The sequence below is a fragment of the Cylas formicarius genome, unplaced genomic scaffold, assembly GCF_029955315.1.
Source record: "Cylas formicarius isolate icCylForm1 unplaced genomic scaffold, icCylForm1.1 PGA_scaffold_3__17_contigs__length_32017465, whole genome shotgun sequence".
Classification (NCBI taxonomy): domain Eukaryota; kingdom Metazoa; phylum Arthropoda; class Insecta; order Coleoptera; family Brentidae; genus Cylas; species Cylas formicarius.
Genome location: NW_026844326.1, coordinates 5,322,709 through 5,345,349, shown reverse-complemented (window position 1 = coordinate 5,345,349; position 22,641 = coordinate 5,322,709). Strand labels below are relative to the sequence as shown.

Below are 22,641 nucleotides of genomic sequence, written 5' to 3'. Positions count from 1 at the left end.
AGAGGTAGGAATTTGGTTCTTTTAACTTTGACAGTCATACTAGTGGGTTGTGGTCGGTCGACGACAAACTTTTGACAGTATAAATATGGACGAAAATGTTTAGTGGAGCTATAAAAGCTCTTTTTCAATGGTAGAATGTCTCTCGGCTGTATCGAGAGTGCACAAGTAGAAAGCTATAGAGTGATCATTTTGAGAGAGTAACCTGCCAATTGCTATATTCGAGGCGTCGGTAGTAAGCTTAAAGATTTCCAAAAATCGGAATACTGAAGGAAGTGATATTCTTGATTATTTACATCGACTGTGCTTCCAGACACTTACTTAATGGAAAGGTAATTTTCATAATAGCTTTAATAAACCTACGGCAATATCCTACCACGCCTAGAAATGCTTTTACCTCCTTTTCGGTTTTAGGGATTAGATTAGGTTACACCAATTTGTTTTTTTACAGCGATTGGTTTTAACAGCTTCTGGGGTTATTATGTGTCCTAAAAATCGAACTTCTCTAGAGAGAATTTCCGATTTCTCTGGTTTTTCAAAAATTATGTGAATATGGTTGATATGTTCAGAAAGAGAAAATTACGACGTCGTCCATATAAACAAAGCAGAATTTGTAGAGATATTCAATGAGAACTTGGTCCATCATGAGATGGAAGATGGCCGGTGCATTTATCCGATCAAACGGCATCCGGAGATCCTTAAAATGACCTTGATTTACTGTTTACGTTAATGAATGGATTTTAGATCCATTTTAACTTGATGCAATCCTTGGGTCAGGTTAAGGGCAAGATTGTCCAAGATTTCTTCAATCGTCGATAGAAGGTATTTCTCTTCGATGGTGACATCGTTAATGCGATGATAGTCGACTACCATGTCATACTTTTTCTTTCCAGATGCATCGACTTTGTTCGGGACTATCCAAACCGGTGTCAAATATGGCGAAATTGAAGGAACCATAATTTTATTATCCACAAGTTTTTAGATTTGAGATTGTATCCCTAAGTTCATGGAGTAAGGATGTCTATAAGATTTTGTATACATGGGGCGGTAATCAGTCGTTCGAATCGAATATTTTGGTTGGCTAGTTATGAAGTTATGAAGATATGAAGTTTCGGAGCTCTAAGAAAAAACCACAGACTTCGACATGACCATATTAAATTTCAAAAGCTATCACGCAAAAGTTTCCACCTTTTGACCTGCATACAAGGTTCTAATCTTAAATGTAACAAACTAAGCGGTCTATCACAATAATAAAAAATATAAATAAATATCAGAAACTCCAGCAGTAATAACATATTCATTTAACGTTCTATTTTAATGTTATGTTTTTTCCGCGGAAAGTTTTTTTGATGACATTTAGCACACATGTAGCAAAAATCAAAGAAGGAAATGAGAGAAGAATTGTTTGCCTATTTTCACCATAAAAACAACTAGATATAAGAGTGATAAATTAGGATGTCTATTCCGTTTCCGTTGTACTACCTTTTATGTTCAGGTCAGTTCAGAGTTCTGAGCAACTTCCTTAAGTATTTCTAAGGATCTATGTGCTATCCTTTAGACCGTATTCTTCTGAACTGATAACAAGTCTGCCAAATAGTACATATATAAATGTAAAGGGTTATTGGTGACCTCGTAGAATAAAAGGAGTTGGTCAGCTCCGGAGGACCAACGTTTCCTAGTGTACATAGAGTTATTTTGACAGATTTAGAAGTAAAACCAAGAATCCTACACTATCGCCTGGGCCGACAAAAATTTCATTTTCCTGTAGCTTATCCTAGAGGTCAATAGGTTGGCCCGAACCTCTACACTTATTTTAGATCTTCTTCTTCTTTTGGGGTTGGCGCCGCTACTAGGCAATTTGCCAGCTCTATTTAGAACTAGCCCAGATAATCGAGAATCTTCTCCTGGGGAAGTTTACTTTTCAGACTTCTGTTTCTATTTAAGAGGCATCTAACGTTGTTAAGGAGACAGGGTCCGTTAGTAGGCAGGTTCAGAGCTCACAAAAACCACAGACAAACAGGCAAGACTAACATCTAAAAACAAAAAAAGACAAACAATTTCCAGCACTATGGAACTTGGGACGGGCGTTCCTAGCCTAGGATGGACCATGGGACCAGGCTCGTCAGATCTGAGACAAAACAACAGAATAAAATACATACAATTTAAAATTCCCTAGTACTGTTACTAGAGAGAAGATGTCCGACCTCGACTCCTAATTTAAAGTTTTATCCTATTATAATCTAAAAAACATATGACCATTTGTATGATCTCCGCACTCGGGGTGCTTAACATATTTTCAACACAAAGTGGACAGTTAAGTCCGAAATTTCTAAAGTTTACGTATAAATCCACACCCGGGACCTTTGTTATAGGGCACTCGAAAAATATATGATTAAGGTTCTCAACCTTCGCAGAAAGGAGAGTCCCTAACCCCCATCCGGACCAGGTGTTCCCCCACCGCGCAGTGCCCAGTTCTCATTCTAATTATAGTAGTTATATGGCGTCTGTCTATGTAGGCAAGCTCAGAAAACCATCTTCTATTAGGAACCTTACTATATCTTTTACCTTTGTCTTGTATTGGGTTTTTGCACCGTTCTCGAAAACCATTAGTAATATCTCTAAGAATTGTATGTCCAGTTTGATATTCAAGGGGATGTTTAGGTCTTTTCCTATTTTAGCCAAAGTATCCACTTTTTCATTACCTTCAATACCCGAGTGCTCCGGTATCCAGGGCATCGTAACATCTACTCCCATACTTTTAGCCCTCATCATCATCTCTAGGACCTGTAGCGTTATGTAGTCCATTTTAGTGTCGTAATTTCTATTTGAAATTTTAGAAATCCCGCTTAGAGATTCTGATAAAATAATAACTTTTGTAAAGGCTCTTTGTAGAGCAACTCTTAGGCCCTCCATTATTGCTATCGTCTCTGCCGTGGCAATACACATTTCTTTCTGAAGTTTTGCCAAAAATTTATAATTAATATTTGGTATATAAACACCAAATCCAACCCTCTCACTAAACAACGTGTTTGGATATATTTCTCTACTTTCTCTCTAAAATGGGCTTCCACATTTTCTCTATTTATATTTACCTTAAGTGGTTCGATCGGGGCAATAGAGTTAACATAGTCTACGTTAAAGCACGGGAAAGTCGCACTCGAGTACAGTTTGTTACGGTAAGACAAATACATATTAAATGCCTGGGCCAGGTAGGGGGCACACGCTATTCTATCATCATCTCTATCTAAATCACCTCCTTACCTACTACAGTAATTTCGGAGATTATCTATGAGGTCTGTTAAAGGGTGGTCCGCAATGACTAGGACTCCAGCCAGAAAGGACACTGCCAGTTTTCTCCTCCTTGTATCTAGGTCCAGTTCCAATGCTTCCGCCAGCTAAACATTCGTTGGGGTTGACCTCATACATCTCAGCGCTATTCTCAAACCTTCAAAATGGATCACGTTAAGCTTGTTAAGTGCAGTCTTGTTATTGGAAAATGGAGCCATAATCTAGGTGGGAGTTCTAATCAGAGTATGAAATAAGGTCATTAAGATTTGCGCTGCACCCCATGAAAATCTACTTACGCATATCATTATATTAATTGCTTTCTTTGGTTTATCACAGCTATATTCCACTTCAAATGTTTTGTAGCACCACTCCTAAATATTTTACATGGTGCTTAAAAGCAATTTCCTTACTATCTCTTTTTATATTTAATGACGGGGCTCTTCTCCTACCTTTTGTAAACCAGACGGCTTCACATTTATCTTATTTTAGATAAATAGTACCTTCAGTTAGCTCACAATTTGGCAACGCTGGGCACAAACGTTCTAGACTCATTTGCTATTTGCTCAGGTTGCAAGTTAAACATATAAGTTGAAAAAAGATTACACAATTTGTTCCTACAAATTTTGATTCTGTGGAGGAACTTACCTACAAAAATTTTCGAAAATATCATTCTTATAAATAAAAGAAAAATGAATGAAACTTTTCACTTATTCCTGTAGTGATTTTAAGAAATTGCTTTGATATTAATTCAGTTTCTGCTTTATCGTACATACTTTTTCTGTATTTCTTCTACATGATGTTTTGTGTTTTGACCAAGATTATCTTCAGGGAGCTTTCTTTTTGTTTGGGTGCGTAATTTTCTATGAATAATACTTCGATAAGTCGAACTTCGATAACTCGAATTTTTGATAAGTCGAACCAAATTGGTTGGCAATAGCGTCAAAAATAGGAAATGTGTGTTAGTTTCTCTTGATTACTCGAACTTTGATTATTCGAATATCTTGATCACTCGAACGAGACATTTGGTGCCAACTTCGATAAGTCGAATTTTCTCGGGGGACCCAATAATTACGACCGATCTTAACCTGTCTTTTTAACGTATCTATGCAAACAGTTCAGTTTCTGTTCTTGCTAAGTTCACTTGTATGACTTACTGGTTAATACTAAGTGAAAAATGCTGTCTCTATTCAATTTACACATTATATTAAAGACATTTTTGGATTTTTGCATTTGTTGATATGTCATCGAAACGTACTTTAAAAGCTTTGTCTGTTGATCAAAAATTCAAGGTTATAAAAGAAGTGGAAAGTGACTCAAAAAATAAAGATGTAGCTGTGAAGTATGGGATTTCGGCAAGTACAGTGTCTACAATTTTGAAAAATAAACATGCAGTCATCATCGCAATGGACCGTTTCGAAGAAAACAAAAACAATAACATTACACTAATGGATTGTATTGACGATGTAACTATCGCATGGAAGCCTGAAACAATTTCCAATTGTTTTAAAAAAGCCGGTTTTGGTCAGTATTCTGAATGGGAAGAAGATGAGATTCCCTTGATTTTCCTAAGTGAACGCCTGAAAGAAAAGTGTGAAGACGAAATCCAAATAGAAATTGAGTTTAAAGCTTAGACAAACATTAGAGGTATAGCAGAAGGTAGCAACATCAACGATTTTATATATGTGGATGAGGATATTGTTACTTCAGAGTTTCATACTGATGAAGATATTATCGAATTTCGCAGATCCGAATCGGTACAGTTAAACATCGAAAATGACTGCGAAGGAGGAATTGGAAGATGATTCTCAGCAACCACCTTCAAATGAATTGGTTGAAAATTCGTTGATTGTCTTGCATTCCTATTTGAAAACCAGTGAATACACAACCGATTCCCTCTATGATTATTTAAATAAAATTGAAGCTTTTGTTGAAAACCAAAATAAGAAATCCGGTCGTCAGTCACAAATAACTGACTTTTTTCCAGTGAAAGAGTAAACTTTAATATGTACATATATATGTATTTATATGTTTATATATACTGGGTACATATACCAGACATTTTTATGTACATATATTATGTAAATACATACATACATATGTACTGCTCTTTCATAATTTTCGTGTGTCAAATCGCAGTTCAACTATATATTACTAGAGATAAAAGTATCCGAGTAATCTGAACTCCACAATAATAATGACAATTGCTTTCTATTCACTAAAGTAGACGTTTGATACAACATGGTGAGCCATAAATAGTTTAGCTTCTGAACAATTTTAGGATCCTTCTTATTTTCGTTTATACTTTTTGGCTTTTTTCATTACAGTAAGTGATCTTAGCTGTTTGAAATAGATCCTGAGGTAGCTCAAATAATCACAGTGTTTTAATTCCCTTATTGCATAGCAGAAAGTAAAAACCTTAACTGTACTGGATTTACATTTCCGTATATTTAGTTTCCGTTTCCGTAATATTAGGATATATTAGATAGTCAAGGTATAAAAAGAAAATTGTTTTTTTATTAATTACTCAATAAAATTTAGCACGCTCTTAGTGTAAAAAAATTGAGGGCTCCGATGATCCCCATCTAATATGTAAAATCAATTTAGTGAAGTTTATTTCTTGATTTAAGTATTCCATCAACAAGCAGACAAACGGTTTTTAATTTTCAACGAATTTTTCTTTTAGATTACTTACTAAGACGACTTCACGTTAACTTATCTTGATGGCACTGAAGGAAGGCCCGTATTGCGTCAAGCAATAGTATAAGTTTCATTAAAATGAAGCCAAGTATTAAGAACACGATTTTTAAAAACTTAGGTCAGCTGGTATGTATAAAGTTTGTTTGCTCAATTATTACAACTGTTCTCCAAGTGCCCAAGCGCCTCTCTTTGCGAGGCTCGTATAACGAAGCCTCATGGTTAACTTCAACCCTAAAAATGATTATGAAACAGATAAAGTTCTATCAAGTGATACAAAATTTTTCAAAGAAACTTGCACAGACTACTGTAATGCTTTTTACAAAACTTCTGGATTCCTCCTGCGTCGGTTCTTGCTTAGTCGAAATTGCTGACGTTTCGCCAATCATCCTGTTGGCTTCTTCAGAGCTTGACTGAAACTGTTTCAGTCAAGCTCTAATTGGCGAAACGTCAGCAATTTCGACTAAGCAAAAACCGACGCAGGAGGAATCCAGAAGTTTTGTAAAAAGCAAGTGATAAAAAACATGAAACACCAGAATCATGGGAACATTACAGACAACTCCGCAATTTTACAAAGACTTTAATTGAAAGAGAAAAAAAGCGTATATAGAATTGCGACAAAAAAACTCTTCATTATTTTACAAAAGTCTAAAAGACATGAACATCCAGAAAAATAAGATAAATGTAGAGATACCACCAAATTTAGATAATCCAGAAGAAATTAATCGTTTTTCGTCTCCTTGTTCGACAATAGTGATAACAAATGCGCATCAACCATAACTTTTTATAATACTAATTTTACTTTTCAATTTATTAAAAATTCTCATATTACCGAAATCGTATCAGAAATAAAATCTGGTGCTATGGTAGTGGACGGAATCACATTGGACATGGTAAAGTTATGTATGCCAGCAACTTGTCATTTAGTGAACTCGGATATTTCCCAGCTTTGTAGAAAAAGGCAATGGTCGTACCAATTCCCAAGAATACTAATACTAACTTCTTACAGATTCTGTACAAAAGTTGCTTCCAATTCACAAATCTGCTTCTAATAAAATACATAGCACGGTTACTCTCTAACTGCACTTGTGTGACGAAATCTTGAGAGCAAGTGACAAGTCTATGGCTACAGCTTAGATTCTTCTGGATTGCCACAGGGCTCAGTATTGGGCCCTTATTATTTTGGACTTATACGTCGGATATGCTTTTTGCTGATGATACCCAATTGTGTCATAGTTATCAGTGCGACCATTGTGCATATGCACTGAACATCATGAATAGGGATTTAGAAAATATAGCCAACTATGCGCAGGGCCATAATTTACGCTTAAAAAGTGTAATCTCATTATTTTTGCTCCTATGAGAAAGAAAGTCAACATCAAGTCAGGATGAAATTATATGTACAAAATAAACCTATTCAAGTTGTAGAGTATGATAAAAATATGGGTTTTATATTGATGTCTTTAAACAGTGTTATACGAGATTGAGATTGATGTATTTTCGTATAACATGCAAATCTTTGTCTTACTGCAATAATGCTTAGATACTGTGACCTCTTATCGGCTACAAAAAATTCAGAATACTTGTTGCCTTATTTCGAACTTACGCAAATTTGACCATATAACCGGAGCATTCAAAAATTAAAATTGGTTAAAAATGAAAAATGTTTTCAAGTACAAATTTTCTGTGCTCTTTGAAACGTATGGTAAATTCCAGCATTCCTACATATTTGCACGACAAATTGGTATTTAGGAAATCAATCCAAACTCACACAGTTGCCTTACATAGAACTACAATATTTAGATGTTCACGTTCTCAAATCAAAGCTTCCTGGTCCATGCAAAACTTAAATTGCAAAAATCAATTGTAAATTTATGTGTTATAAAAAGTTCTTCCTTGATGTGTGGTTTAAGGTACATATATCACTGTTTTATGCTTAATTTTACTTACTGCTTACTGCGTAGACTGTATTTAGATATGGGTTAAATGTGAGTGATTTTAAAGCCAGGCTTCGCCCATGTAATCTTGATAAAGACTATTATTATTACGCATGAAACTTTTTTTTTTCACGACATGAAAACCACAATTCGTAGTTGTGAGATTAGCAAAAACATATTTGCTTGAGCTTGAGTTTGCATTTTGCTCTTTTGCTAACCTTTTGATCTGGTTACAACCCTTTGAAAAATGTCACTGTCTGCGAAGGATTCTAAAAATGCCTTGGTATTTTTAGACTCAGAACTATTCGTATCAGTATACAGTTTTAGTTACATTTCATTACAGTATGAAATAACAAATCCAAAATGCGATAATGAAATCTCATAATACCATTTAGAACTTTTTTGGTAAGTGGCAGCTATCAACTTTTCTAAAATATCATAGATGAAGATCACCGAGATGAAGAGAAATTGGTGAATGCAATTACGTACTTTTTGTTTTCCTACTAAAGAATATTTCCTTTAAAAAATTGAAAATAAGGTCTTTATGTACTATATATTAACTTGCTATGGTCATTTAAAACCTGTTCAGGTAATATTTATTTTGTTCTCAATCTTTTACATTCTTGCGAGCTTTGAAAATTATATTCGTAAAAACCTCAAAAAAATCTAAGTTTAGGTACAGGGAATGTTTAATAAATTTGAAAGAGCTTTAATAGCAGTAATTGATGAAAGTATGTTGGGGTGTTTCGCTTGCATTCTTTCCGCTCCTTACTCACAGGATTTCACGACATGGTCTACAAAAATTATGCAAAAAGCTACTAATGCCCTTTGGATCGCTAAGCTTCGATAGGAGAGGGCGTAGATCGTGGTGGAGTCTGTATACCATACAAGGTCTGTTCAAAAAGTAAGGTGACTATTGTAATTGGTCGGGCTACGTACCTACATTCAGTCATCGATATTTTTTTTTTGTTATGTTGGTACACATGTTCCTAACATATGCTCACAGTTTCAGCGAGTTTGCACTTTTTTTTGTGAGACAGAAACGTTAGAAGTGTTTTGTGTGCTCGCCGATTTTCTGCTGTCAAAAAAAATTGAACAAAGAATTTGCATAAAATTTTGTGTATAAAATGGAATACAGTGCTGCACAACACTTCAAATGTTGACGACGGCATATAGTGAATATACTTCGAGCCAAAAAAATGTTTATAAGTGGTACAAGCCAAAATGGCTGAGAAGGCGCCGATAACGAACCTCATTGTGAAGCGTGTTGAAAAATCGTCGAATCACTATTAGAGAAGTGGCCAAAGACGTCGGCATTTCTATTCCGAAGTTTTTGGACATGAAACGCGTAGCAACAAAATTTGTTGCAAATCTACATAATTTTGAAGGAGCAACGCTCTAGAGCTGTTAAATGATAATCCTGATATGCTGAAAAAGGTCATTACTATCGACGAACGATGGGTATATGGCTATGACGTCGAAACCAAAGCTCAGTCGTCCCAATGGAAGAACCCAGAATCGCCAAGACCGAAAAAAGCACGTCACGTTCCATCAAATGTCAAGGTTTTGCTTACTGTTTTCTTTGATTATGGTGGCTAAGTATGCCAAGAGTTCTTACCATAAAGTCGTACGGTCAATAAAGAGTATTACCTTGAAGTCTTGCGCCGTTTGCGAGAAGCAATTCGAAGAAAATTCCCGGAATTGTAGGAAAACAATGGATTTTGCATCACGATAATGCACCTGCTCACTCATCGTTGCTTGTGTCTAACCTTTTGCCCAAAAACAAAACCGCAATCATGCCTCAAAAAGGTAGGAGGTTTGGAAAAATTGACGACATAAAGAAAACATCGGTGGAAAAACTCAATGCTATACCAGGAAGCGCTTACCAGCAATGCTTCGAGGATTGGCACAACTGTATTATATCGACCGTTTGTTGTGCAGTGAAGCGTAGGCTCCAGAAAAATGGGATGAGTTGAACAGAGTTTGGGAGCTTGAAATCAGGATTAAAGGTTTGCAACTTGCACTTTAAACTCCACTCAAAGTTTAACTAACCAAAACTAAAACGGCTTGGAGTTTATGCACTTTTAATCTTTAAAAACTAAACTTCGAGTCCCTTACTGACAAAATTTGCTCAATCATTTCAACCCTCTCGTGCAGCAACTGCCGTTGATCTTCTGGTACCGTTCCCGCTTTCAAATTTTTTAGCAAAAAATGATGGATGAACAGCCGCAAACTCTCCCTAAAGACTTTCAGCTTATCTGAATACGCCACTTTCTCGAACACACTCCGGCACTCTTCTGAATTATCGTGCAACAGAATTCCGAGTAGTATTTGACGGATTAACCTCAGAGTTATTTTGTCCAGTTCGCCAAATTCCACAATCTGAAAATTTGTCATAGAACGGACGGTATATTTCGTGAAAAGTTGATTACCTTTAAGGTGGATATTGGTAGACCTTTTTGCAGGAACAAATAAATCAACAACTTGGCCAGATTCGAAATTTGCTGACCCGAGTGATCATCGAGGGCTTTTAATTTATCCCAAACGGAGTATTTGATGGTCATCTAAAACGAAGAGCGTTTTTTTTTTTTCATATTGCGTAACATTGCACCCTACCTGGAACTTCCTATCGTAGTCGCAAAATTTCTGGGCAAGCACCGCGTAGTACGGGTTGTAGGTCTTTTCCTGCAGGCAGCAGTGGAGCAAGACGTGAATAATGTCCCGTTCCTGCTGATTTTTTAAGCCTAATTTTAAAAGCTTCTCGAAAGCGTCCAGATAATCCTGCAATATGCACAATTTTGTTTAATTTTCCTTATTTAAAAAAGCCTTTCGCGCAAATGGCTAGGACAATAACATGGGCCAACAATTGGTAAACTTTTGAAACTTGATTTTGATTTGACATTTGATTCTGTATAATTTAGTCCTTCTTTTCCCTCAATCATGTAAGGTTTTTTACCAACATTAAAAGAATAAATAAACGAAGATCTCGGTTAACTTCAGCATTATTTTTATTAGTAGACTAGGTTCTCGAAACATGGACTACTGTAAGGATATTTTAAAATAAAAGTAAATAAAAAATATCCTAGGGTTAGTTCTTTATTTCGATCAGTCAAGTCCTTCAAAAAATTTAATGAAATGAATAAACAGTAATTTCCTGAAAAACATTAAAATATTTTAAATTTTTAACAAAGTATTATACCACGGACGACTAGTATTTAAGATGGACCAAAATGATTCTTACATGCTACAACATTCTGCTTTTGTAAAAACTAGTGTAATAATAATAACAAAATAAATCAAAACCCAGTTTTGGCCTATAACATTAACGGCTACTATAAAACTTCCATATGAAAATGTCTTCTTCTACCTCAGAGCAATCTTCATGCCCATTGCGAGCAAGAAACACACTGAATCCATAATTCACCACAAGCATCCTCCAAAAATGAGTCATCACAATATAAACATGCTGCATTTTCTTGGGTTGAAGGTTCAGGATCTTCATTTGAGCTACCTTTCTCAGAACTGGACTATTCTCCTGATTTACAAGTTGTTTTCTTTGACTTTAGCTCCAAAATTTATTTTACTCTTTTATTTGTCTTAAGATTCTTTCCTTTTTTCCCCTTAAATGATTGCTCTAATTCCAGTTTATATGAGGAAGCTGTCAATAAAGCTGCCTTAGTAGCTGTTCTTCCAATGTTGCTGTTTGTTCTATTTAAACGAGGTATTGGACTAATATTTTCCGATGTTATAAAAGCGGGAGCAGTCGAAGGACCTGGAAGTAGATTTGGAATGAACGATTGATGTTCTCGATTTTTCGGATTTTCAGTTGGTACTACTGTTGCCTTTCCGTTATCCTGTGTGGAATGGTCATTATATGGTTTATCGTTTAGGGTTGTTTCAATAAAATCTTGATCATTAAAGACATGTGGATTAAGCTGATAAATCCTTGTTGTTCGAAAGCCACTGATAGCCAGTTCCGCATACTGGCTTCGAACATATGGACGACCAAAAATACTTGCTATGTCATAATAAGTGATAGCTCGGGCATTAACTCACATTAATACATGGATTTCTTCACCCATAAACGTTTTGTCCAGGCTGGATAAGTTAGGATGACGAGCCAGAAACAGCTTCAACCATGTTTTGCCTGCAGAATTACTTCGTCTTGAGTATGGGTTCCTTAAAATTGATGCGTACAGCTAAACCTAGTTTGCTCTATAGTAAGGATGTAATTTATGTCCCCATACTGATACTACTAGATAAACACTATTTTAAAGTTTTTTTCTTATATGCTTTTTACTCTATCTCTGGGGGGGCTCCAACATTTCCGGAAATAAACTCCAAAATGGATTTTAATAAACTTTGTGTCGTTATCTTATCTTGAATATTATGGACCTATGAAGCTACTTTTTCGATCATTGGTGTAGTTAATTTGCATAATATACATTATTGGTCGCCAGTGAATTCTCATTGCATGAGTGATATGAATTATCACGGAGTGTGAACGTCTGGAGTGATATTTTGGGTGATCGAATTGTAAGGCCATTGTAAGAGAACGGGGTCATCTAGGGGTAAAGTACGGGTAAAATACGAAAGCACGAAAACACGGAACAGACTTATTACTAATTTTACTAAGTTATGCGTGACTTTAACAAACAGTTACAAAAGAATGAACGAATGCGTGAAAACGAAAATAAAACTAAACTTCGCGTCCGTTACGCAGCGCCGTCGAACCGGAACTCGCGTGTCGGAATTCGGACTTGTCGCGACGTGCCGGGGTCCGAGCGGGATCAAGGGGTTTTTTTTATGCGTCTGGCCGTCTCGAGGCGTTGCGGTTAATATATAATGGCATCGGTGCAGTGGTGGTTCGCTACACCATCTTCTTTTAATGGTAAGGTTGTCCCCTTTATTAGAAAACATTCCTTCACAAACGAGAAGAGAAGCGAAGTTTGGAATTTTTTAGAGTAAGGTTGGGATAAAGATATGGAGATGCAGTTTTCACTTAGTTATTGGGCACTTGTTTGACTATCTAATGCGCTAATGGCGCAAAAAAATTCGTGTTTCACTTAATTTCTTTTTAGAAAACTATTTTTTTGCCATTATCTCAGAGAATGCCATCTGGTGGCAGGTTCAAACCCGTTTTAACGACTCCATTAAGCCATTGTGGAATTATTATTATTTATTTCCGGAAATGTTGGAGCACCCCCCCCCACCACTTTTCTATCAGAAATAAAGTAAAAAGCATCTAACAAAAAAGATTTGAATTTGTCTCAAACTTAAAACAGTGTTCACTAAGTGTCACTAACACAAAAAAAATGCAGAAAAGTGGGTTTAAAATTTAAGATTAAAATAATTTCTCTTGGCCGATTTACTTAATTTTTTTTCTAATTTAATTACAGTATATATATAACAGTTTTACTTTAGTGTTTTATCTCATACATTTTATTTTTTATTAATAATACATATTTTTTATCATTGCAAGTATTGATTATTATTTTATTGAGTAACCCTTTGTCACTTTTTATTTTTACAAAAAAATGCTTTATTAATTTCAGCAAGTTTTCTAAAATCCTTCCTCTTTAAGCTATTCTAAACTCAAATCCATTGGCAAAATTCGGGCTTCACATTTTGAGCGCTTACACCGAAAGTGGTAGATGATAGAAAATCTGGTTTTATTTAATCATAAAAAATGAAATTGACCTGTTTAAAGCTGTAGAAACTCCTTGCTTATACACAATTTTTACTTCTTACACCAACGAAAAGTTTTTAATTTAAAATAAATTATTTTCGTATGACCATAATAAGTACCATAAGAAATAGAATACCTCTGCAGACATGACAACACAAAAAATGTCTCTTCTGGCGTCCGTATTCATTCTTTGTCGCCGAGCCAGATCCAACAGTTTCTGCGAGAAGCTGTCCGATTTCTGCAGAATATCTTTCTTTTCGGGAGCATCTGAAGTTCCGGTCCATGCCGAACCAACTATCCACCACCGTCCCCGTTCTTCAGCTGAATAAATAATAATATTTATTTCGCAACAAAATCATACACAAAGTATCACAAAATTTAGCCTTATGGTTGCAGAAAAGAAGTTGAAAAAAATTACAAATAGTTTAAGTTCCCTGAAAGTAATATTCAAATAGATACTTGCAAAATCATTAACAAAAAATAAAATAAAAAAATCCTGGAGTTGAAAAAAAAACAAAAAAAACTAATAAAAAACATAAAAAGAAAACAATCATTCTTGAGCAGGTATTCTACAATCTGGGTGACGCAATGAGCGGACCGATTTTAGCTGTTGTAAAACATTTATTTTTTTAATGTTTTATTCATTTAATGTTATTTTTAATTTTTATGGTAAATATAATTTTGTCTAATAAAGCCTTTAAAAAACACTTTAATTGGGCATGGGCACATATTATGTGCCATTGATGGACCACAAACCACGACAAACAAAAATAAAATTATGTACTGCTTAACTTAAAAAAAAAAACAATTTTAACAGTATTTGACTTTAGGGACAATATTTTTTATATTTATATATAATTTTGCTAATAGTTACCAAAAAACATTTGTAATTTTGACTCACTCTGTGTAAAAGATTCAAATTTCAAGTATAGCATAAATAACAGTACTGCCAAAAATATAGTGTTAAACATTTTTATTGAAAAAATAGCCATAAATCCGAAAAACATTCAGTATAGACCATAACAACCCCTACAGTGTGTGATTATGATTATATGATATATGATTCACCCTGTATGTTTGAAAATAATTTTAAATTGTGTCTTTCAATCTCATTTATAACTTTTCTATTTAACATTCCTCTCTAAAACAAATAATAAACGAGATATACTTTGACACACTATTTGGACGCCCTGTAGATAAGATGGCTTCGATGGAGTAATAGATGTTTTTTCCAGCATACGCATGTTTATACGTTTATATAAATTTTATTTTGGATGACGAATCTCCCGAGGGGTAGGGGTAGGTTTTTTGAAACACCGCCGTATAGGTATAAAGGATCGAAAAAAAAATACCTTTTAGCAAATCGCCTAGGGAAATGTTCAGCTGCGTGACGTAATTGCCTTTTCTTATAAAACTTTTCATTATCTTCTTCAGGTGTTCGGAATACGACGGATCGTAATTCGGAATTTTCGCGACGTTGTTATTCTTTATCGCCATCAGTATTTCCAATAAAAATTTCACTCTAGAGCTGAAAGCGCAAATAATAATAAGCAATAAGAAAAAAGGACGATAACCAATCCAATAGGTAATGGATAAAAGCTTAAAACATGTGGTAAAATATATTGCAAAAGTCACAAATACCTCCTAAAGTAATTCACGGAGAATCGAGGAAATTCTTCTTGAAGGTTAGGATTTCGAAAAATTAAATTTGCTTGGGCGATTCAGAGTTGCCGCTTCTAACAATAACATATGGCAACCTCGCAATCTAAAATGTCATTTAATATGTTATTACAATTTTATCAATGTGCTTTAGGAAATATTAATTATCGTTCGTCCATTTTTTCCAAAATATGACATCGCAGTTTGCGAAAGATTTATCTACATAATTTACTCTATAATATACTGGGTCAGTTCGAATTTTTTATTGCATCCGTCCCTAAAAGCATGTTTTTTCAAATGGACCAACAATCTTTTTTTGGATATTGTGTATATTTATAACTTAGCTATATCACAGAACATGTTAACAGTTGTAAAGAAAATACTTATTGGTAATTCGGGATATGCCGCATACCGTGTGCATGTGCAAATACAATGCTATTTTTAATAATTTTTCAGAAAGCGCTCACGAGGAAATTAAACAATATCCCAAAAGAGTCAACTCTTGGTTCTGTGTTGGAACATTAATTACATTAATGACATGGAATATGGATTGATACTTTTGAGTGTCATTCAAAATGCCGACCTAGTATTGCAAATAAAATGGAGAAATTGGCAGGCTCTCAGTTTTAGAAATAAAATGGCCTCCAAGCGTGGCTCTAAGTTCCCTTCAAGGATCTTTAGGACAGTTTAAAATTCGCCAAAATATTAAACCTGTTGTTCAAGTAAATTTGATGAAATTCAACTTGCCCATTGGAGCCATCAACAAGTTACAGTATTCACTGGCGTAGTATGGGTCTCCAGTAACTATCACTCCTTTGCTGTGGTTAGTGACAATCTTAATCCCCACAAAATTACCTCTATTTTTGTCTGAAAATGATTCAGTGGTTAAGAAGTTGACATTTGTCCCTAAGTTGATTGGTGTACGGCACAATTGAAGAACAAATTTATATTAACAAATTTATGCTTCTGGGATCAAGATTTTGAGTGTGTGTGAAAGTTCTTCGCAATGTCCCATGGGAGAAAATTCAAGGTAGAAAATCAATAAGAAGAATATTAACGTGTTGTTTGCATCTAATATTGATATTGAACATCGTTATGTCATTGGAAGGAGTTAAATCTTGCCACTTGTTGAAGGCACTTTATAATCAAAGACTGTTAATGAGTCAAACCAGTTTGTGTTACTTGAAAATAGTTGCCATTAAAAAGTGTTCGATACATATTTAGGGTTAGAGCATCTGTTCATTTTTAATTTATTGTATTTTTTAAATTTAAAATTAAAAAATGAAGAAAGAGTATATATATTACCATTTTCATTTTGTCCCATCCATTCGTCCCGTCCATACCATAAAACAAAATTAAATAAGTCCTCAATGACAACTTTCAAAATTTAAATACGTTTTTAAATATTTATAAGTATTTTGAATTAGATTAGAGAAAAAAGGGTTAAAAACCCGACGGTTTTTGGTTGTGCCATCCATACTAAACATTGAGACCCTATAATATGGAATGAAACAATAAAATAAATTATTCCAAACTATTCATTTGAGAGCAGTATTATTATTATGAAATAGTATTCATGCGAAATAAAAATTATATTCTTATTCATTTCGAAATTTTATAATTTTCTAATGTTTAATGCTAATGATATGTCCCATTGATCCCCCTGAAATGGCCGTTTTGCCAATAATTACTTAATATAATATATATAATAAATGGTTGACCCACTTCAAATCTTTAGTTAAGTTGTATCAAAATTTTTAAAAAATTATGTATATCATAAAGCTCCTAGACTGCAGTAGAGATGAAATAAAAAAAAAACACAGTATATAGATATGCTCCAAGACTAACTATACTTACTTATTTACGCTCCCGCCAACAATGGTGGCCGCTTGTTTCTGCAACTCCAAAATTAAATCCTTTAGAGATATAGGGTCATCTTTGCGCAGGGCGAATCCGACACTACGCAGGACGTGCAAGATGCACTCCACGTTTTTTTCCTCGAAGTTGCCGGCCAATCGGTGCAAAATTTCGAAAAGCAGTTTACAATTGAACACTTTGAAATTGTACAATTGCGACAGAACATTGACCGTGTTATCGAGGCGTTTGTCTTCGACTTCTTGGCTTGACTGGGTGAGGTCGGCTAATTTTTTAACTACCGTTTGCAAAAAATGCGCACCTGTAACGATAATGCAAACAACTGATTAGTAGAAAAAACTGGTCAATCTGTTTGTGAAACGAAAGATATTTGGAATGGTGTAGGTGTGAAGTGGGCAAACCAATTGTAAAATCAGGTCTAACTAACATGTCTAGTGCAAAACTGCAAAATAACAAAGAACTGTTTCATCAAGTTTCCCTTTATTTATTGCTTGAAATGCTTCCGAACCGACTTCGATACAGTTTCAAAAGCTTCTCTTATCCTCTGTTTTAGATTCACTTTTAAGATAGGATTAACAAATAAGGAAGAAGTAAATGAAAATTATATTTGACGAAAATTCTGCATCTGATAAAGTTCAGTCAGAACAATTGTGCAATTACTTCATAGCATCACATCTTTATCTAAATTGACAGTACGAACATAACAGAATGTATTCTTACATTTTGTATTTCAATTTCTGTTGTAACCAATATCGTGATACAGTAAAACCGAACTAAATTGAGTATTACAATGAATTTAAAAAACACGGCATTCCATTTTAGATCGATACCCAATGGCATGGATGGCAAAATTTTCCTTTGAACTGTATTTCAAATGTAACCGCATGCTTAGTTGCTTCCTACTTTCAGCAAGAAATATTAAATACTGCTCATTAGAATACCATCAAGACATGTCAAATGAAAAATGGGCAAAAAAATCTCTTAAAATATCCCCACCAATGGTGGGGTGCAATGGTTTTATAATAGTTATCACAGCACTTTAGCTAATTGATCAGCAGCAAAAGAGGTATATTGCAAGAATTTCTTAGTCAGCATAACCTTTATTTTTATTTGATACAGAAAAACAACTAATTGAGGTTTTAAGAACTAAATCGTATGACAAAACTTATTTCGTGGACGACGTCATAAAAAAATATAACCATTAAAATAAAAAGGCTAATAGCATTGGTCATGTCCATTTATCGGAGTATACCATAAGGTTCCTTCCTTGGACCCCTGGCTTTACTATATTTGCGTCTTTAGTTTCCTAATTACTAGCCTTAAACCTCGATATTATACATTTGCCGATGATACATGATTTGTATACACAGAGGAAAATTAGAAGGAATTAGAAAAACTAATACATAAGGATCTTAATATACAAGGTGCCCAAATAGTGTGTCAAACTAATATATCTCGTTTATTATTAGTTTTAGAGAAAAAATTAAATACAAAAGTTATAGATGACTTAAAGAAACAATTCAAAATTACTAATAACATTTAATAGACAGGGTGAGTAATAAATATGTGGGAAATCAAACTGATATTTCTTTTAAATGTAGCACTCTGTATATGTTATTGTTCTATACTGAGTGTTTTCGGATTTATGGCCATTTTTTCGTCAAAAATGTCCTATATTTAAAACCCTATATATTTGACACCCTTTCCGACGGCTGTAATTTTATTCTGCCAACAAGTGGTAGTCATTTATCCTATACTTGTCTTGAATTTAGTTACTCCTTACTCATATTAATGGTTTTTCAATTTTATTGAGAATTCCCCATACCTAAAATACTAAATGTAAAGCAGAAATAATATACTAAATCCGAGATTTAAACAAAAATATAGGGATATTAAAAATGCAGTAATTAAATTGCTAATAGTTCAAGAAAATATTAAAAAAATAAGAATAAAACTGCAAAACAACAAAGAACTGTTTAATCAAGTTTCACTTTATTTATTGCTGGAAATGTCTCCCACCAACTTCGATACACTCAAAAGTTTTTCTTATCCTCTGTTTCATATTCTGTTTTGTTGGAGGAGCAGTTTTATACACCTGGTCTTTAACATATTCCCACAGAAAATAGTCCATCTTTGTTAGATTAGGAGATCTAGGTGGCCATTTAATCGGACATTTATTTCACAAAATTAAAAATTTACCTATTTAGTTCTATTTTTCTTGCCTTATTGCGATATTTTTTCATAATTTGACCAATTTTCTTTACTTTGTTCGAATTAATGTCTATACCTCAAAAAATACTAAGTTTAGGTAAAGAAGTGATTAATGGAAGTAATGGAAGGTGTTTCATTAGATTTTTTTGCGAAAATGAATATTTTAGCCATAAATCTGAAAACACTCGTCGTAGACCATAACACCCTATATTGGGTGATTGATAAAAAAAATGAATATTGAATTGAATATAGTTGTTTGCTTTCCCACATATTTATGAATTAGCCTGAAAGTTATTTTAAATGGTTTCTTTTAGTCTCATCTATAACTTTTGTATTTAACTTTTTTTTTCTAAAACAAATAATAAAGGAGATATACACTGATACACTTTTGGGACGCCATGTATATTACTTTTACTTAATACTTCTTGAATGACTATGGGATACTAAAATTTTCCACACTCAAAAATAAGTCCGAAATTTCTGGAAAATCATTTGTCTAGAAATCTCTGACATCTTTGTAGGTTGTATGGTTGCATAAAATCTGGTGTTGGAGGAATTCTAATAGTTGGTTGAGTGACCTGAGCAAAAATTTATCTCCATTATTTAGATAATGGATTCCCAATATTTATCTTACGAAGTTTTTGACATTTGGTAAAGGCAGACAGGAATATATCAAATAACAGATATAAAAATTTTACAATTTGGTTTTTGTCAATGTTACTCTGAAATAAATTTATGGTATGTAAAATCTTGCTTAAAAGTTAATATTTCCAAAAATAAATTATAGGTTTATCAAAAAAATAGAAATCATATATTTGGACAACCCAACAGTGTTGTCCAAGACTAACGACACCTTTTTAAGTGGCATAACAAAATATGGCATAATGATTATAAGCAATGAGAATTTTTTTGTTATAAAATACTGAACTAAAACAAAAGAGAAATGTTTCAGAAATCATTAATTATACAATGTCATTTTGAAATTTTCAGACAGACCCCTTCCTAATTACAGCAGTGACCTTAAAATTTAAAAAAAAATGCTTTCTGTTAGTCCATTTTTGTTAATTATACCCTCCAAGATATGCTTAGTAAATAGCAAATTACACAATAACATATACAAACTCAAAACATTGAATGTAATTAAAAATTATTAATTTAATTAATTTGTTTTCTTACCAACTTCTGCTCCAACATTAGCATGTAATACAACAACGAGTAAAACATGTTCCATCAGTAGACGTTCTGGTGTCAAAATATTTGACACCACAGACTCCAAGATCAACGAGGTTAGAGTGTCGTTCATATCGTTTCGACTGTTGTTCATATACAACTCTTCAGCTTGAGATGATATGCTGTGCATGTTACTTTCCGCCAACCTATTTAGAAGACCCTTTAATTGCTTTCTAAGACGATTAAGCTTTTCACTTCTCTTTTTGTCTTCTGACTTGGAAAATTCATCTCTAGCTCGTATTGCGGGTGGGACATATTTCTCCTCATTAGTCTATCAAACAAAAAACTTCAATAAATGTTTACAACTGTTAACAACTACTCACACTAACAATGCCCCCATCTTGTGATCTTAATCTTCCGTAGATATCCTCCCAAGTTCCGTCCGTAGGAGTGTTCTCAACTGCCTCTAATTCCAAATTATTATCTGAAGCATCACTATCACTATTTCTAATTTCAGTTTCCACTTTCCTTTTCTTAGCAGTGATCTTATTTTGTCTCTTATTTCGTTTTATATTGAGACTTTTCCCAGTATTTAAAATATTTGTGTCTTTTTTGTCTTTTTGAAATATTTCACGAGTACTACTTTCTTCCTCTGAATCAGATTCACTGCTTTCATTTCCAATTTCCAAATCCGACAAATCTTCTAAAGAATTATCATTTGAAAATATTTTGCTCCTACCATGATTACTTGTATTTGTATGTTCAGTCATTAAAGAGAAATCCTCTTCAAATTCTTCGTTAACTTTATCTAGCTCATTTTCCGCGGCTCCCGCTTTGGAAATATATTCTGGATTGCATACTTCGAGAAGGTCTAAAAGCAAACAAATTAAATTAACACTTGATAAAATCAATACTATAACAACTCTTACAATCTAACCCATCAGCAGCAAAAGATTTTGGTATAGATTTCGATTTCCGTTTATGCAACTTTAACTGTTTTTCCAATTTTTTAATTGTTTTATCTTCTTTCAAGTTTTCTTTGACTAACAATATTTTCCTATTTTTCCTCATGTCCTTTTCTAATTTCTTTACTTGTTTCTGCTCTCGTTTGTGCTGTTCTTCCATATTCAATTCCTTATTAGCCAATAATTCAGTTACCTTTTGTCCAGGCACACCGGTATCAGAACCTACTCTTGATTTATTGGTTTCCGTTTTGAAGTGCTGCACACTATCCTTCATATCCCCGTTTTTTGAAAATCGTTTTAAGTTATAATCATTTCGTTTTGCTTTCTTTTCTTTCCTTTTTTCCTTGCGAATCTGTTTTCTGCTCAATTTTCCTATATTAGGTTTTTTCTTATGTTTAGCACCCATATCTAATATTATTTGATTTGATATTGGATTATTAGAGAGGTAATTTTTGAAGAAAAACTTTCCGTTTCCACGGTAAGAAAAATTTTGGAGAGGCTAGAGAGGTTCTGCTTCTTCTTTTTAAAATTAACCTACATTAATAAGTCCGCCAAGCCAAGGGATCTGACCACTTTCCAACTTTGGTCGTATTTTAGTAGAATATGAACGAATTCTACTAAGCTTTTCCAAAAACACACCAAGTAATGATGTCGTCAATGAAAAAAGCAGAGACTTTTTACCAATTAAAGAAAATAAGAAGAATTATAACTTCGCAACACTAGTGGGAAGAGTGGGTGGCAGGTTGCTCCGTCAATTGTTTACTGTTGTATAGCTCGCAAAAAGAAGAATCCTGCCTGTTTTGGCAGCCAACACTAGTTTATCGTTCGATGCTGCCAAGTCTTTATTCAATCGGCTAGTGAAATACCGAGTAACATCTTATTCATGACGAAAAGTGCTCGCACCTCTCATTACAGATTTTCAATCTTTTCGCCATCTAGCTATGACCTGGAAAACTAAAATATTATTATTTATATCATTATAATTGTATAGAGGCAACCAGTCATCAGACATTCTCGATATTGTCAAAGCCTATTCTAAAGGAATGCCAAATAGCGTAAAAATAGTATATTATGCAACAAGTACTGTAAACGGCATTTAAGTAACGAGTTTATTTGACACGTATTAATTATGTGATAGAATATGCTGATGAAATGC

At 34.0% G+C, this 22,641-nt stretch overlaps 1 protein-coding gene and 1 long non-coding RNA gene across 4 annotated transcripts; both read right to left on the bottom strand.

Annotated features, from left to right (window-relative positions):
- Positions 1 to 322: 322 nt before the first annotated feature.
- Positions 323 to 6,102, bottom strand: LOC132699279 (uncharacterized). 3 transcript variants are annotated; one of them, XR_009618491.1, is made up of 4 exons: positions 3,735 to 6,102; positions 3,582 to 3,675; positions 3,259 to 3,519; positions 323 to 2,030 (listed from the first exon to the last, which is right to left on the bottom strand). It is a non-coding gene; the product is annotated as an uncharacterized LOC132699279 (long non-coding RNA). The 3 variants fall into 3 exon arrangements; XR_009618492.1 differs by having other exon boundaries at positions 3,582 to 3,930; positions 4,059 to 6,102; XR_009618490.1 differs by having other exon boundaries at positions 3,582 to 6,102.
- Positions 6,103 to 9,439: 3,337 nt separating this feature from the next.
- On the bottom strand, positions 9,440 to 21,992 carry LOC132699549 (nucleolar MIF4G domain-containing protein 1). Its single transcript, XM_060666334.1, has 9 exons — positions 21,450 to 21,992; positions 20,904 to 21,391; positions 20,527 to 20,851; positions 17,122 to 17,440; positions 14,958 to 15,133; positions 13,742 to 13,926; positions 10,533 to 10,697; positions 10,349 to 10,480; positions 9,440 to 10,298 (listed from the first exon to the last, which is right to left on the bottom strand). The coding sequence occupies exons 1-9, from the start codon at positions 21,889 to 21,891 to the stop codon at positions 10,008 to 10,010; spliced, it is 2,523 nt and encodes an 840-aa protein (XP_060522317.1). The 5' UTR covers positions 21,892 to 21,992; the 3' UTR covers positions 9,440 to 10,007.
- Positions 21,993 to 22,641: the final 649 nt, after the last annotated feature.

Excerpts from the sequence above, each read along its gene's own strand:
- LOC132699549 (XM_060666334.1), bottom strand. The coding sequence starts at position 21,891 with ATGGGTGCTAAACATAAGAAAAAACCTAATATAGGAAAATTGAGCAGA. Across the intron at positions 17,441-20,526 it reads TAATGTTGGAGCAGAAGTTG|GTGCGCATTTTTTGCAAACG; the intron begins GTAAGAAAACAA and ends TTATCGTTACAG. Across the intron at positions 10,299-10,348 it reads TACCAATATCCACCTTAAAG|ATTGTGGAATTTGGCGAACT; the intron begins GTAATCAACTTT and ends ACAAATTTTCAG.